Raw genomic sequence first — 12,587 nt, 5'->3', positions numbered from 1 at the left:
ATTTTTTCCATTTCCTCTCATTTATTTCTACCTCTTTGTTTTTTTATATCACTATCTAGGAGATTTCCTCAATGTTTCCTCTAATATTTCAGTCAAAACTTTTTATTTTGGGTATCATATGTTTAGTTTCCAAGATCTCTTTCTTGTTCTCTAGTTTTTCCTTTTTATAGATTCCTGTTCTTATGTGTTTGATGATATTGATTATAGCTGTTTGTCTTCCTTTTTTCCCTCTTTGTGTCCTCAAAGTTCTATTTTCTTGTTTGTTTTGGTCTGTTTCATGTTGGAGGTTTTCCTTAACAAACTTGTTAACCTGAGTATTCTGATCATAAACTGAGTCATTAAATAAAAGGCAGAAGAATTCTGAGTGTATGAGTGGGGGGCACTAACGGTTCTGGTGTTTTTGATGCTTTTGTTTATTCCTGGAATAATTCTCTACTCCCTTGTAGAATGGGAGAGGAAGGGATCAGGCATGAGGTGGTGACTAGAAAGCAGGTATGCATAAGGTCTTCAGTTTTGCAACTGAGTATTACAGGTGGTCTGCCAGCGATCAGGGAGGCATTTAACATTCAACAGGGAGGGGTTTCACTTAATCTACTTTTTTTTTTTTCCTCATTTTGGAAATGTCTTCCAGCTCTGTCCAAATGTGCCATGTCTAGAGTCCCTGAGTTTGTAGCCACTCTTCTTTCTTGACTGGAAAATTTGATCTGGAAATGTGTTCTAAATGAATTTAGGTAAGTTTCTTTTATTTTTTTCTAATCCATCAACTGGTCGTTGAGCCCCTACTTTATCATCAGTTTTCCTACATCCATATCTTTTGTGAATTTTCTCTTGTCAATTCCAATTCTCTTCTGTCCTCTGCCCCATCCAAATTTACTTCTGCCTAAAATGGTTGCTGAGGTACTGAGAAGCCTCCTACAGAAATCTCCATGTCTCATTTTGGGAAATTGGGCACAAGCCATTTCCTGCTTTGGTCATTAAAAAAAATAATAATAGCTGTTGTTTGCACAGGTAATCAGAATTCCATCAAGAAATGCTGTGTACACTAAATCTAAGTTATGTTATTGTTATAATCACTAGTATTAGAATAACAAGGTTGTGACCTTGTTCATCTCTAAAAAATTTAATGTTGTTTAGCTAAGGTATAATAGAAGGGAGGCTGGACTTTTGGAGAGCAAGGATTGAACTGTGTGCCCTGTGGGTGCTCCTTAATAGTTACTGAATGACTAATCAGGTATTTCATAAGCCCTAACACAGGTGAGATGATTGCCAGAACAGGCAGGGTGGGAAAAGTAAACTCCCACAAAAAGGACCGACTTGAAGGATTCTCAGGGAAATAAATGTCAGTGGTATTATGCCATGTGTTATAAAACTGTATTTTACACATTCTGAAATACCTTACAAAGCTGAAAGGAAAAATTATAATTCTCAAGACAATAAAGTAAGATCCAGCAACCCCACTTCTGGGTGCATATGAAACCATTGTCTCAAAGAGATATCTGCACTCCCATGTTCATTGCAGCATATTCCCAATTGCCAAAGTATGGAAACAACCTAAGTGTACTTCAGTGGATAGATGGGATAAAGGGGATATGGTATACATATACAATGGACTACTATTCAGTTATGAGAAAGAAGGAAGTCCTGCTGTTTGCTACAACATGGATAGGCCTTGAGAGCATCATGCCTAGTGAAATAAGCCAGACAGAGAAAGGCAAATACTGCATGGTATCACTTATAAGTGAAATTAAAACAAAAAGTCAAACTTATAGAAACAAAGAGGGTAGAAGAGTGGTTGGCAGGGGCTGGGGTTGGGGGAGGAATAGGAGAAACTGGTAAAAGGGTACAAACCTTCAAACATAAGATGAATAAGCTCTTAGTATCTAAGAGCTTGTAGTGATTGTAGTTGGTAACTATTTGTATAATTGAAATTTGCTAAGAGAGTTGAATTTAAATGTTCTCACCGAAGAGGAAGAAAGGGTAAATAGGTGAGATGATAGGTGTGTTAATGAACTTAGTGGTGGTGGTGGTGGGGTCCTTTGACAATGCATCTGTGTATCAGATCATCATGACACACACTTTAAATATCTTACAGTTTTAGTAGTTGATTAAACTTCAATAAAGCTGATAAAGCAGTGAAGTAAAAACTAAATTGTCTTATATGGTGATGGTTTCTGATTACAGGTTTGCTAGAAATTTGTTGTGGGCAAGAATTCAAATCTGAGGAATGGAGCTTTTGTCCTGGGAACATTCATACTTTCAAACTCCCCCAAATTACAGGTTTATTGCATCAGGGTGAAATCCAGAGTTGATTCATATTCAGATTGCTTCCTTCTGCAACTTTAGGCTTTATTCATTTAGTTTCTCCATTTTCGTATCTCTCAATTTTGGTAGTGTATTCTTTAGGTATTAATGCTGTATACGAAAAAATACTCATTTTACAAACACAGGCAAAGAGAAGACTTGTTAAGATACTGCAAGTCACAGGTATGTTTGAGGCGTAATTCCTACTTAAACAGTTGAAAGAGGTTACAGTTCAGTGGTAGGAACATGAAGTAGAAATGTCATAAAGGATCACATGCGAAGTTTTGTGGGGTGTCGCTCTACATGCAGGGACTTTTTGTCTTTTTATCTCTAGTATCAAGCTCAGTCTGATATAGAGTAAGTTATTGGCTTGAAATTCATTTAGAGACTGGAAATGGGTGAAGCGGAAACCAGAAAGACCATGTAGAAGAGAGAAGGAATGAGCTGAGTCTGGCCTTGGAGAGAGAAGTAGGATCAGTACACAGGCATGATGAAAAAGAACTTCCTAGGCAAAGAGGGAGATTGGATTAACATGTAAATGTAGCATGTTGTAGATAATAGAATCTGAGCTTCTCAGGCCCACCAGGATTTCAGATGGTTGATGACAAGGATCTCAGATGGTTGATGGCATTTTACATTTATATTTTACAGTCCACTTGGCGAGTGATGGAGAGAGCATAGGTTATGGGCATTGAAGTAATATCTGAAGTAATATCTGAGTAATATCTGAGTTTGAGTCTCACCTCTAGCATATCATGTGACATCATGGCTGATGACATTTTATGATGTGTCAGTCCACTTGGCAGGTGATGGGGAGAGCATGGGTTATGGGCATTGAAGTAATATCTGAGTTTGAGTCTCACCTCTAGCATATCATGTGACTTTGAATAAGGTGTATAAACTTTCTATGCTTATTTTTCTCAGCTGGAAAACAGAAGTAATACCTAATTGGGGCATACCATATCCCAAGCTACTTAATTAAATGACAGTTCTTTAAAAAATGGCATACCAAAAAAAAAAAAAAAGATAATTTGAAATATTTGAAATGTTAATGTGGAAGATGTTGGGAAGCTTTCCAGTTTCATCTTGAAAATTTCTCCTGGAAAAAAAAAAAAAAAAGCTTTTAGAATAGACCCATGGCTCGGAATCAAAGGACCGGTTGCCTTTTCCTCACGTCATCTCCCTCGAGTTGGGAGATGAAATGCGAGGGTAGTTTCCACCTGTGCTGCCGGATACAATTGTAGCCACTCTCTCGCTACATTTGACTATGAAATATGGCTAGTTTGCATAAAATGCACACCAGATTAGACTTAAAAACAACATGTAAAATATTTAATGAATCATTTACTATTGAGTAAATTTTGAAATGTTCCACATATATTGGGCTAAATAAAATAAATTATTAAAATTAATTTCACCTGTTTCTTATTGCTCTTTCGATGTAACTACTAGAAACTGTAAGTTACCTTTGCAGCCCTGGTCTTCATGACCACTCATGTCCCTTTCAGCTTTAAGACTGCCAGGGACACTGTGGACGCGCAATTGATACGGTTTGCTTTCCACGCTTTGAGATACCGAAGGATTGGCCGGGAGTGCGCGGGGTGGGGTAGGGCGGGGCCCTGTGGGGAGACCCAGACCCCTTCGGTCTCGCTCTTGCTCTCACAGCGGGAAAGACCCCGACTCCAACGCGGGGGTTGGGGCGGCCGCCCGCAAGCGAGGCACCAGGCGCCGGGTGTCGGGGGGCCGGGGCCGGGGCCGGGCGCTGCGGGCCGGGCGCTGCGAGCCGGGCGGGGCCGCACCGGGAAGCTGGTTTGTGCGTCAGCCTCACGCGCGTGGAAGGAAGCCGACCCGAGGCCCTGGGCGGCCCGCTGCGGGCGCCTAGGCACGTCCGCAGGCTCTGCCGGGAGGTGGCTGCCGCTGAGAGGCGGGAGAGTCGAGGGCGGGCCTGGGAGGCGGCCCGGAGGTGGGGCGCTACCGGGGGCCGGCCCGCTCGGGCTTCATCTGCGGACGCGCGGCCTGCGCCCCAGTGCTGGGACCGCGAGGCGCCGGGCGGCGATCGGCCAGAGCGGCTATGGGGTGCCGCTGGGCTTTCCTGATCGGCCTCCTGGGGGCCATGTGGCTGCTCGGCTCGGGTCACGGTGGGCAGCAGGCCCCTGAGACGGCGGCGCAGAGGTGCTTCTGCCAGGTGAGGGCTGTGCGCGGCCGTGCGGCCGCTCCCGTGCTTCCCGCCTCTCCCCTGCGCTCCGTCCCGGGCAGCCCGGCAGGTGAGGGGCTAGGAGGACCCCTTGAGTTTCCACCCTTCCGGACGAGTCCCCTCTTGCGGGGCTGAGTCCTCTGCAGCTCGCCTGGCTTGGTGTGGACCGGTGTCCCAACGCAGCCGCCCTTCGGATCCGGTGTTGGGTGAGAGGTGTGGGTGCACGCTGTTGTGTTTTTACCGAGTTGGTTTACGCATCTTTGTTGGTCTTCCCTTCCCGGGAAGGGCGTGGACACTGTGCACGCATACTCACTATTTGTTATTTTAGCTGAAACCTGGGTCTTCCTAACTTCTAACTTGACCTGGAACTGTGTACGTTGTGCCTATGTTGGGTGCCTTCGCTCTGCTTCCTGGGCAGGACACGCTTTTGTAGGGTGGCTACTCTCAGATCGCGTTGTCAGGCGGGAGAAGGACTTGGTGTGGCTTTTCTGTGTCTAAGCCTCACTGCCTTGTGTCTTTGGGGCTGCGGCTTGCCCTGTGGCCCCTCGCACTGTGTGTCCTTTCTTTTTCCTAAATGTGATGAGATTTTCTTAACGTGACGCCCATTTGGCTGGTCTGAACTGGGAGAATGAGCCTTACTCCTCAGTGCACAAGTTTAATTACATGCTTATTATGATCATTTTCCCTTTTTAGTAAGAGATGTGGGTTCCTTGAGAAAAATTTTCAAAGAAATTTAGAGGTTTTTTGGATCTACAGTATTCTGTGTTTTAATATCATTACTCTTAAATTCACGTTTTGGTTGGCATATGTTGATAAAAATTACATTTTATAGAAAATCGAGGGTAGGCATCCACATTTTTCCTTTTAAGTGGATTGTACTATTATCAGAAATGACATTTTATGTGTGTAAGTGCAATGCTACTATTTCACAGAGTAAAGAAACAACCTTAAATCTTATGGAAGGAAAAAATAAATAAATCAGTATTATGGGGAGAAGAACTGTCTTTTTCACTGCTTTATATTCTTGCATTTTGTCAATTTGTGGAGTGATTTGGGAGTTGAGGTGTTATCCCAGCATGAGTAGGACAAGTTAAAAGGAAATTGCTCCTTTACTACTAAGACTGAAAAGCTCCTTTACTTTCAGGGGTTGCAAACTACACACAATCAAGTACTTAAAAGGAAGAAGGGTAATTTTTCTTCATATTACAAATACAACATAACACAAAGTGTCAACTTTTACAAATAAGTAATATTAAGGTAAAATATTTTAAAATAAGTTAGTGTTGGGGCACCTGGGTGGCGCAGTTGGTTAAACGACTGCCCTTGGCTCAAGTCATGATCCCGGAATTTTTCTTAAAAGTGCTTTTTAGGGGACCTGAGTGGCTCAGTTGGTTAAGCAACTTCTTTTGGCTCAGGTCATGATCCCGAAGTTCTGGGATCGAGTCCCACATCGGGCTCCCAGCTCCATGGGGAGTCTGCTTCTCCCTCTGACCTCCATTCTCATGATCTCTCTTACTCTCTCTTTCTCAAATAAATAAATAAAGTCTTTAAAAAATAAAATAAAATAAGTTAGTGTTGAAACAAGATGTGCAATATAACATTTTCAACTACATTTTAGATTTTTAGATAATGAAATAATAGTACATGTTGATTTAGATAATAATCTATAATTTAGATATATTTGAAATAATAGTACATGTTCATTTAGATAATGAAATAATAGTACATGCTTTTCAACTTTCACTACCCCCCCCATAACCTTTTTAGATATCTGATTAAAATTGGGGAATTTTTAATTTTTTAATATTTTTTCTTCTAATTAGTATTTAAGCTCCCCCACCCTTACAATATTTTCAAGATATGAATATTCCCCCAACACAGACATCCATTAGATCCCTTTCTTTTTGTTTTAGAACAAGAGTGGCTGTTTATCTTTTCAGAATCAACTTTTACCAAATAATAAATTGAGGGTCACATGGTAAAAAAGTTTCTTTTTTTTTTTTTTTTAAGATTTTATTTATTTGAGAGCATGAGAAGGGAGAAAGTCAGAGGGAGAAGCAGACTCTCCGTGGAGTTGGGAGCCCGATGTGGGACTTGATCCCAGGACTCCAGGATCATGACCTGAGACAAAGGAAGTTGCTTAACCAACTGAGCCACCCAGGTCCCCTAAAAAACACTTTTAAGAAAAATATAAAATGGTCTATTTAATCAGTTTAAGAACAGATACCATCAGTTTTGATTCAATAGATTGAAACAAAAATACATTTTAGTTCTGTTATGGTCAGTAACAGAAGAGATGAGGGTAAGGAGGAGAAGGGACAAATGAAGAATAGACATGAAGAGAAAATTGGAGACAAGCATATAGATATAGACATGTACAGAAACGAGAGAGACACACATAAAAAAATGGTGGAAGAAAAGATTAGAGGAGATGAATGGTGGAAATTATTCATTCAATAAACATTTATAAACACTGTGTACAATGACCTGAGTGTTTGGAATACAGAAATAACTACGGTGTGATCCTTGCCCTTAAGAACTTAGAATTTAATGAATAAAGTCCTTTAGAGCTTGCGTAGAGGCAGAGGCAGAGATCCTAAGCACTTTATTTTAAAGATTTTATTTATTTTTTGGGCAGAGTAAGAGCACAAGGAGGGGGAGTGCCAGAGGGAAAGGGAGAAGCAGGCTCCCTGCAATTTGGGGGTCCACCCCAGGACCCCGGGATGCCCAGATCTTAAACATCTTAAAAAAGCAAGTTAGTAGGAACACCTGGTTGGCTCAGGCAGTAGGGGATGATACTCTTGATCTTGGGGATGTAAGTTCGAACCCTATGTTGGGTGCAGAGATTACTTAAAAAAGAAAATCTTTTTAAAAAGTTAGTAAATAATGCTAGACACTAAATTAAAGACTAACTTTTGACTTAACGTTTAGAACAAAAAGTTAAAATCTCTTACTCTCTTTGCAATACCAAATTAGCAGCAAAGTTCTGTGGAGTCTGCTTTGTTAATAGTCCTCTCCCTTCCTACTGCCAATCTCTCTCTTATCGGCTTGTGCCTTGAATTACCACATCATCACCCCTCATCACATGGGTGCTTGGTAATAGGGGTTCAGTTAACAGAATACCACTTTAAATGGAGCCAAAGTAGCATGTAGTTATTTGGCCTTACAAAGTGATTGAAGTAAAATGTACAAAGCTCTACAAATAAACAGATTAAATTCAGTAAGCATTTTATTGAGGCCAGTTGTGAATAAGTTTTGAGAAATCAAGAAATAAACTAAAATTTTTATTTTATTTTTTTAAAAGATTTTATTTATTTTATTTGACAGAGAGAGAGATCACAAGTAGGCAGAGAGGCAGGCAGAAACAGAGCGGGAAGCAGGCTCCCCGCTGAGCAGAGGTCCCAGGACACTGAGATCATGACCTGAGCCGAAGCCAGCAGCTTAATCCACTGAGCCACCCAGGCGCCCCCAAAATTTTATTTTTTTAAAAGATTTTATTTATTTATTTGGTAGACAGAGATCACAGGTAGGCAGAGAGGCACATAGAGAGAGGAAGGGAAGCAGGCTCCCTGCTAAGCAGAGAACCTGATGCGATGCGGGGCTCAATCCCATGACCCTGGGTTCATGATCTGAGCCAAAGGCAGAGGCTTTAACCCACTGAACCACCCAGGTGCCCCTAAACAAAAAATTTTAAAATTTAGTTTATTTCTTGATACTCCAGGGTACTGAGCCTGGTACATAGTTGGTACTCAGCGAATATTAGGGAAGTTACAAAACAGGATGTGAGCACTGTGCTAGCAGGAGTAGATTCTTTCAGTTACTCTGCTTAGCGAGCCATTTGCATGTTTTTCTGGAATTGATCTTTCAGATGGGTTGATGGCTCCAAATCAATCTTTAAAGTTAGTCAATTACTGCATATGTCTGTTGACATCAGGTCTTAGTAAAACCATTTCCACTGTATGTTGTCAATTATTTCGGTAACGATGCTTCAGTGTTAGTTGCTGCAAATAAGTGATAAATTGCCTGGGACTTACAAGTCTTCCTTAAATATAGTGCCCCATTTTTTAAATCATTCTACTTAAAAATTTTTAAAAATGTACACTTGGTGTGTAGGTCAGTGTGGTTTGTATAAAGAACCCTATGATCATGACCTTCCCTTTCTTTCAACCACAAAAATAATTGTATTTTTTTGTTGTAATAGTATGGGCTTGAAGTAAATGGAGACTCTTCAGACTTTCTTGTTTTCTTTTCTGTTTTTTGTTTTGCTTTTGACAGGGTTTCAAATTTCCTTTTCCCCATTATGTACCATTAGAGAGAAGGAATGTAACAGAACTTTAGTTCCAGTTCTTGGAATCCCAGGATGCATTTTATAGAAATAACCCCAGGAGAAATATTGAAGCCTAGATATGCAGGCAGTATGGACAGGTTTTTCATTTAAATTCATTAGAAACAAGTCTGTAAACTCCCATGTAGTCAGAATGTTTTATTAATCTTAATATGGCTAGTGCTGATAACACTCAGATCCACTTACTTCAGTGCAGTAAATATCAGGCTAATGAAAGGAAAGTAGGTCAGATAATTCAAAATGTCTATTTTAAAATCAATCATTTTTGTTTGGAGTGCATTGTAGATGCACTCTTCATACATGTATTTTGGCAGATTTACCTGTCCAGTGGCTTGTTTAGATCTCTTTTATTTATTTAATATTTTATTTATTTATTTGAGAGAGAGAGCGAGAGCGAGCACAAGTGAGAAGGAGGGGAAAGGGCAGGAGGGGAAGAAGAGGGAGAGAGAGAATCTCAAGCAGATTCCTCACTAAGCGCAGAGCCTAACTTAAGGCTCAATCCCAAGCCTGTGAGATAATGACCTGAGCTGAAATCAAGAATCAGGCATTTAACCAACAGAGCCACCCAGGCTCTGAGCCACCCGCCCTGTTCAGGTCAATTTAAAAAACAGTTTTTATTTGTTAGAGTGGCTGGGCCATGGAAGAGATACTCCATAATATGTTGCCTGGTAGGTGGAAATATTCCTGGGATTAAAACTTAGTCAGAGGACTCTTTGAAACAGGTTATCCTGCAGAGATGTCCACTGACTGTGAGTACTTACTCTTTGAACAAAGAATGTGTAGGAAAGCACGTTTCACATTGGTTGCTACACTTTGGGTCACAACAACAATTTAAAGTTCTAAAGACTAAGGCTTCAAGGCAGAAATAGCTTGTAGCTTTCCATGTTCTTAGAATGGTGCCAACTACTGAGTATAGAATGTTTGGTGTTTCCGTGCTTTCATTAACAGAGGTGTCTCAGTCAACTGTTCCAATAAATAGTTTTCATGTTCTTTTTGATGGTCACAAACCACTATAAAATTAAATACAACTAAAAGTTTCTGCAAAAAAAAAAAAAAAGAACACTTTGAACACTTAAAAAAAAAAAACGATTTATTTGACAGAGAGAGAGAACTTGCAAATGTGCAGGCAGGGGAGGGGCAGAGAGAGAGGGAGAGTGAGAATCTTCAAGCAGACTCCCAGCTGAGTGCAGAGCCTGATGTGGAGCTTGATCTCAGGACCCTGAGATCATGACCTGAACTGAAATCAAGAGTTGGGTGCTTAACCAACTGAGCCACCCAGGTGTCCCCACTTTGAACACTTTTGAAAGGTATTTCATATTTCATACAAGTATGAAGAATATATTTTCACAGTGCTTTGGAAAAAAATGATAGTCTGTGGTAGGACTAGAAGTTGTTTGCTCATAAGGAGACTATTTAGAAAGTGTTTTTTGTTTTTCCTTTCATTGTAAATTAAATAGTGAACAAAGAAAATAGAGAACAAGCAGGCCCGTGTTATTTTCTTTTCGCTTGCATTTTGTATTTGGTATTTGGTCCAAACCAGTCAGTCTGTGGAGAAACTGTTTGAGACTACCTCCAACTGTTGACTATCCAGTTCTATGTTCCATTGGGGCTACAGATGTAAAATTTTGGGAAAATTTTAGCTGCAAACTGGGCCCTTTTTTTTTTTTCTTATTAAAAAAAAATGTAGGGGTGCCTGGGTCGCTTAGTTGGTTAGGTGTCTGACTCTTGATTTCAGCTTTTGTCATGATCTCAGGGTCGTAGGATCAAGCCCCACATCAGGCTCTGCACCAGGCTTAGAGCCTGCTTAAGATTCTCTCTCCCTTTGTGCCACCCCTCTGCCCCCTGCCAGCCCACCACCCTGGACTCATGGGTTAGAATGCATGCGTGTTCTCTCTCTCTCTCTTTCAAAAAAAAAAAAATTGTGGGTTGCTTTGGGGAATAGTAACATCCCTTTCCCTAGAAGGATTTAGGCAGCAGTAGGGTGATAATACTAACACTTACTGGCCATTTATTTTGTAATTTCATCTTGATATTAACTCTTACACAAGGGAACTATTAGTATTGCCATTTTGTGTTGAGAGAGCAAACTGAGGCTTAGAGAGGTTAAAAAAAAAAAAACTTGGGTAAGATCAGTAACTAATAAGTAACAGAGATGGGATTCAACCCCAAGAAGGCCTGACCCCTTGGCCTTCGTGCTATCCATTGTCACACACTGCCTCCTTCAGAGTGTGTAGGAGGGCATTGCTGTGTGCTTGGGAGGTTGCCGTCAAAGGCCCTCAAACGCTTTTCAGCTCTTTAGAGGCTAGGACTTTAAACTGGGTGATGTTATGTCAGGTCTACCCTAGTCCTTATATCTGCCATACCTCAGCAAGGGCTTTCTACTTGTGACCTGTTAATCTGGTTCCCTACTCAAAGCTGATTGCCACCTGAGGCCTAGAGCAGCAAATCTCACATTTTAGCATGCATCAGTCACTTTTTCTGTGTGTGTGGCAGGGAGCTGGGGAGGGGGCATTAAACACATTCAGGTTCCTATGGTAGGGTCAGGTCAGAATTCCCTTGGAGTTTAGGAGATAGTGTGGCCATTATTTAAGTAGCCTTTGCACATCCCAGAGCTGCATCAATGTCAGGTCATCCTTGTTTCAAGTCAGCACCCAACTTCGGGTCTTAGTTTAGGTACTAGGACATTGCTTTGTTTCCAAGATTCTGTTCACTGGATTTCTTCCTTTGTCTTTCCCAGATACTCTATTCTGGTAACATGCCTGGTTCTCTAGTTTGTAGAACTGGGCCTGGCATCACACCTGCTGGACTTCTTTGAAGGGATTGGGTTTTGCCTGTTGGGAGGCTTCTCTGAACAGTCACATGGCTTGAATTTCTGAGTATCTTCCTGTCTCTCTTTTGCTGGGGCCTCTCCATCTATGGAAACTTCCCCACCCTTGCTCTACCTCCTTAGCTGCCCTGCTACCTTTTGTAGTAGTTGGAAATGCCTCCTACTCAATTTCTAAGGTAAAGGCCAGAGAATTTTTAAATCTACCATTGTCCTGTCTTCCCTCTTTGAGGTCTCCGGGCTATAAGCCATTTCTGCTCTGAATGCATCTTGCATTCCTTTATGGTTTGGGGCTTCTTCTAGCTTCCTTTGTGGTTAAGGTATAGATTGATAAGATGTTGCTTGCAGTAGGTTATTTACCTCTGCGCTTGCCTTCCTTTTTTTTTTTTTTTTTTTTTTTTTTAATTTATTTGACAGACAGAGATCACAGGTAGGCAGAGAGGCAGGTAGGGAGAGAGGAAGGGAAGCAGGCTCCCTGCTGAGCAGAGAGCCCGATGCAGGGCTCAATCCCAGAACCCTGGGATCAGGACCCGAGCTGAAAGCAGAGGCTTTAACCCACTGAGCCACCCAGGTGCCCCTGCGCTTGCCTTCCTTGTTCTGAGTGCATTCCTGCCACTCAGGCTTATGTGGTCTGGAGCACTGAATACCATAGGTAGCACTGAGCTACCTACCGTAGGTGACATGATAGTACATAGTCCTAATTAGATTGTGGGGCCGGTGTTCAGTGAATGAGAGTGAGAGTGGACAATATTCACCAAAACATTCATTCATACATCCACTCCACAGATAAATATTGAGCATCCTCTGTATGCTTTCTAGAAGTACAGTGCTAAGGACTGGGAATACAAAACATGATTTTGCTTTCAAGGAGTTTAAACTCTATGGGGAGGAAGTGAAATATGTAAGTCCAATATAGCGAGGTA

At 41.4% G+C, this 12,587-nt stretch overlaps 1 protein-coding gene across 1 annotated transcript in view; it reads left to right on the top strand.

The window, feature by feature from the left end:
- Positions 1 to 4,070: 4,070 nt before the first annotated feature.
- ERO1A (endoplasmic reticulum oxidoreductase 1 alpha) overlaps positions 4,071 to 12,587 on the top strand; it is a 46,879-nt gene continuing 38,362 nt past the window's right edge. Inside the window, exon 1 of the mRNA XM_059373211.1 lies at positions 4,071 to 4,486. Coding sequence (XP_059229194.1) covers positions 4,373 to 4,486 — 114 coding nt within the window. The 5' untranslated portion in view covers positions 4,071 to 4,372. The remainder of the gene's footprint in view (positions 4,487 to 12,587) is intronic.

This window comes from Mustela nigripes, chromosome 13, assembly GCF_022355385.1.
Source record: "Mustela nigripes isolate SB6536 chromosome 13, MUSNIG.SB6536, whole genome shotgun sequence".
Classification (NCBI taxonomy): domain Eukaryota; kingdom Metazoa; phylum Chordata; class Mammalia; order Carnivora; family Mustelidae; genus Mustela; species Mustela nigripes.
The sequence above is the reverse complement of the archived record's forward strand: the minus strand, read 5'-3'. Positions and strand labels throughout refer to the sequence as shown.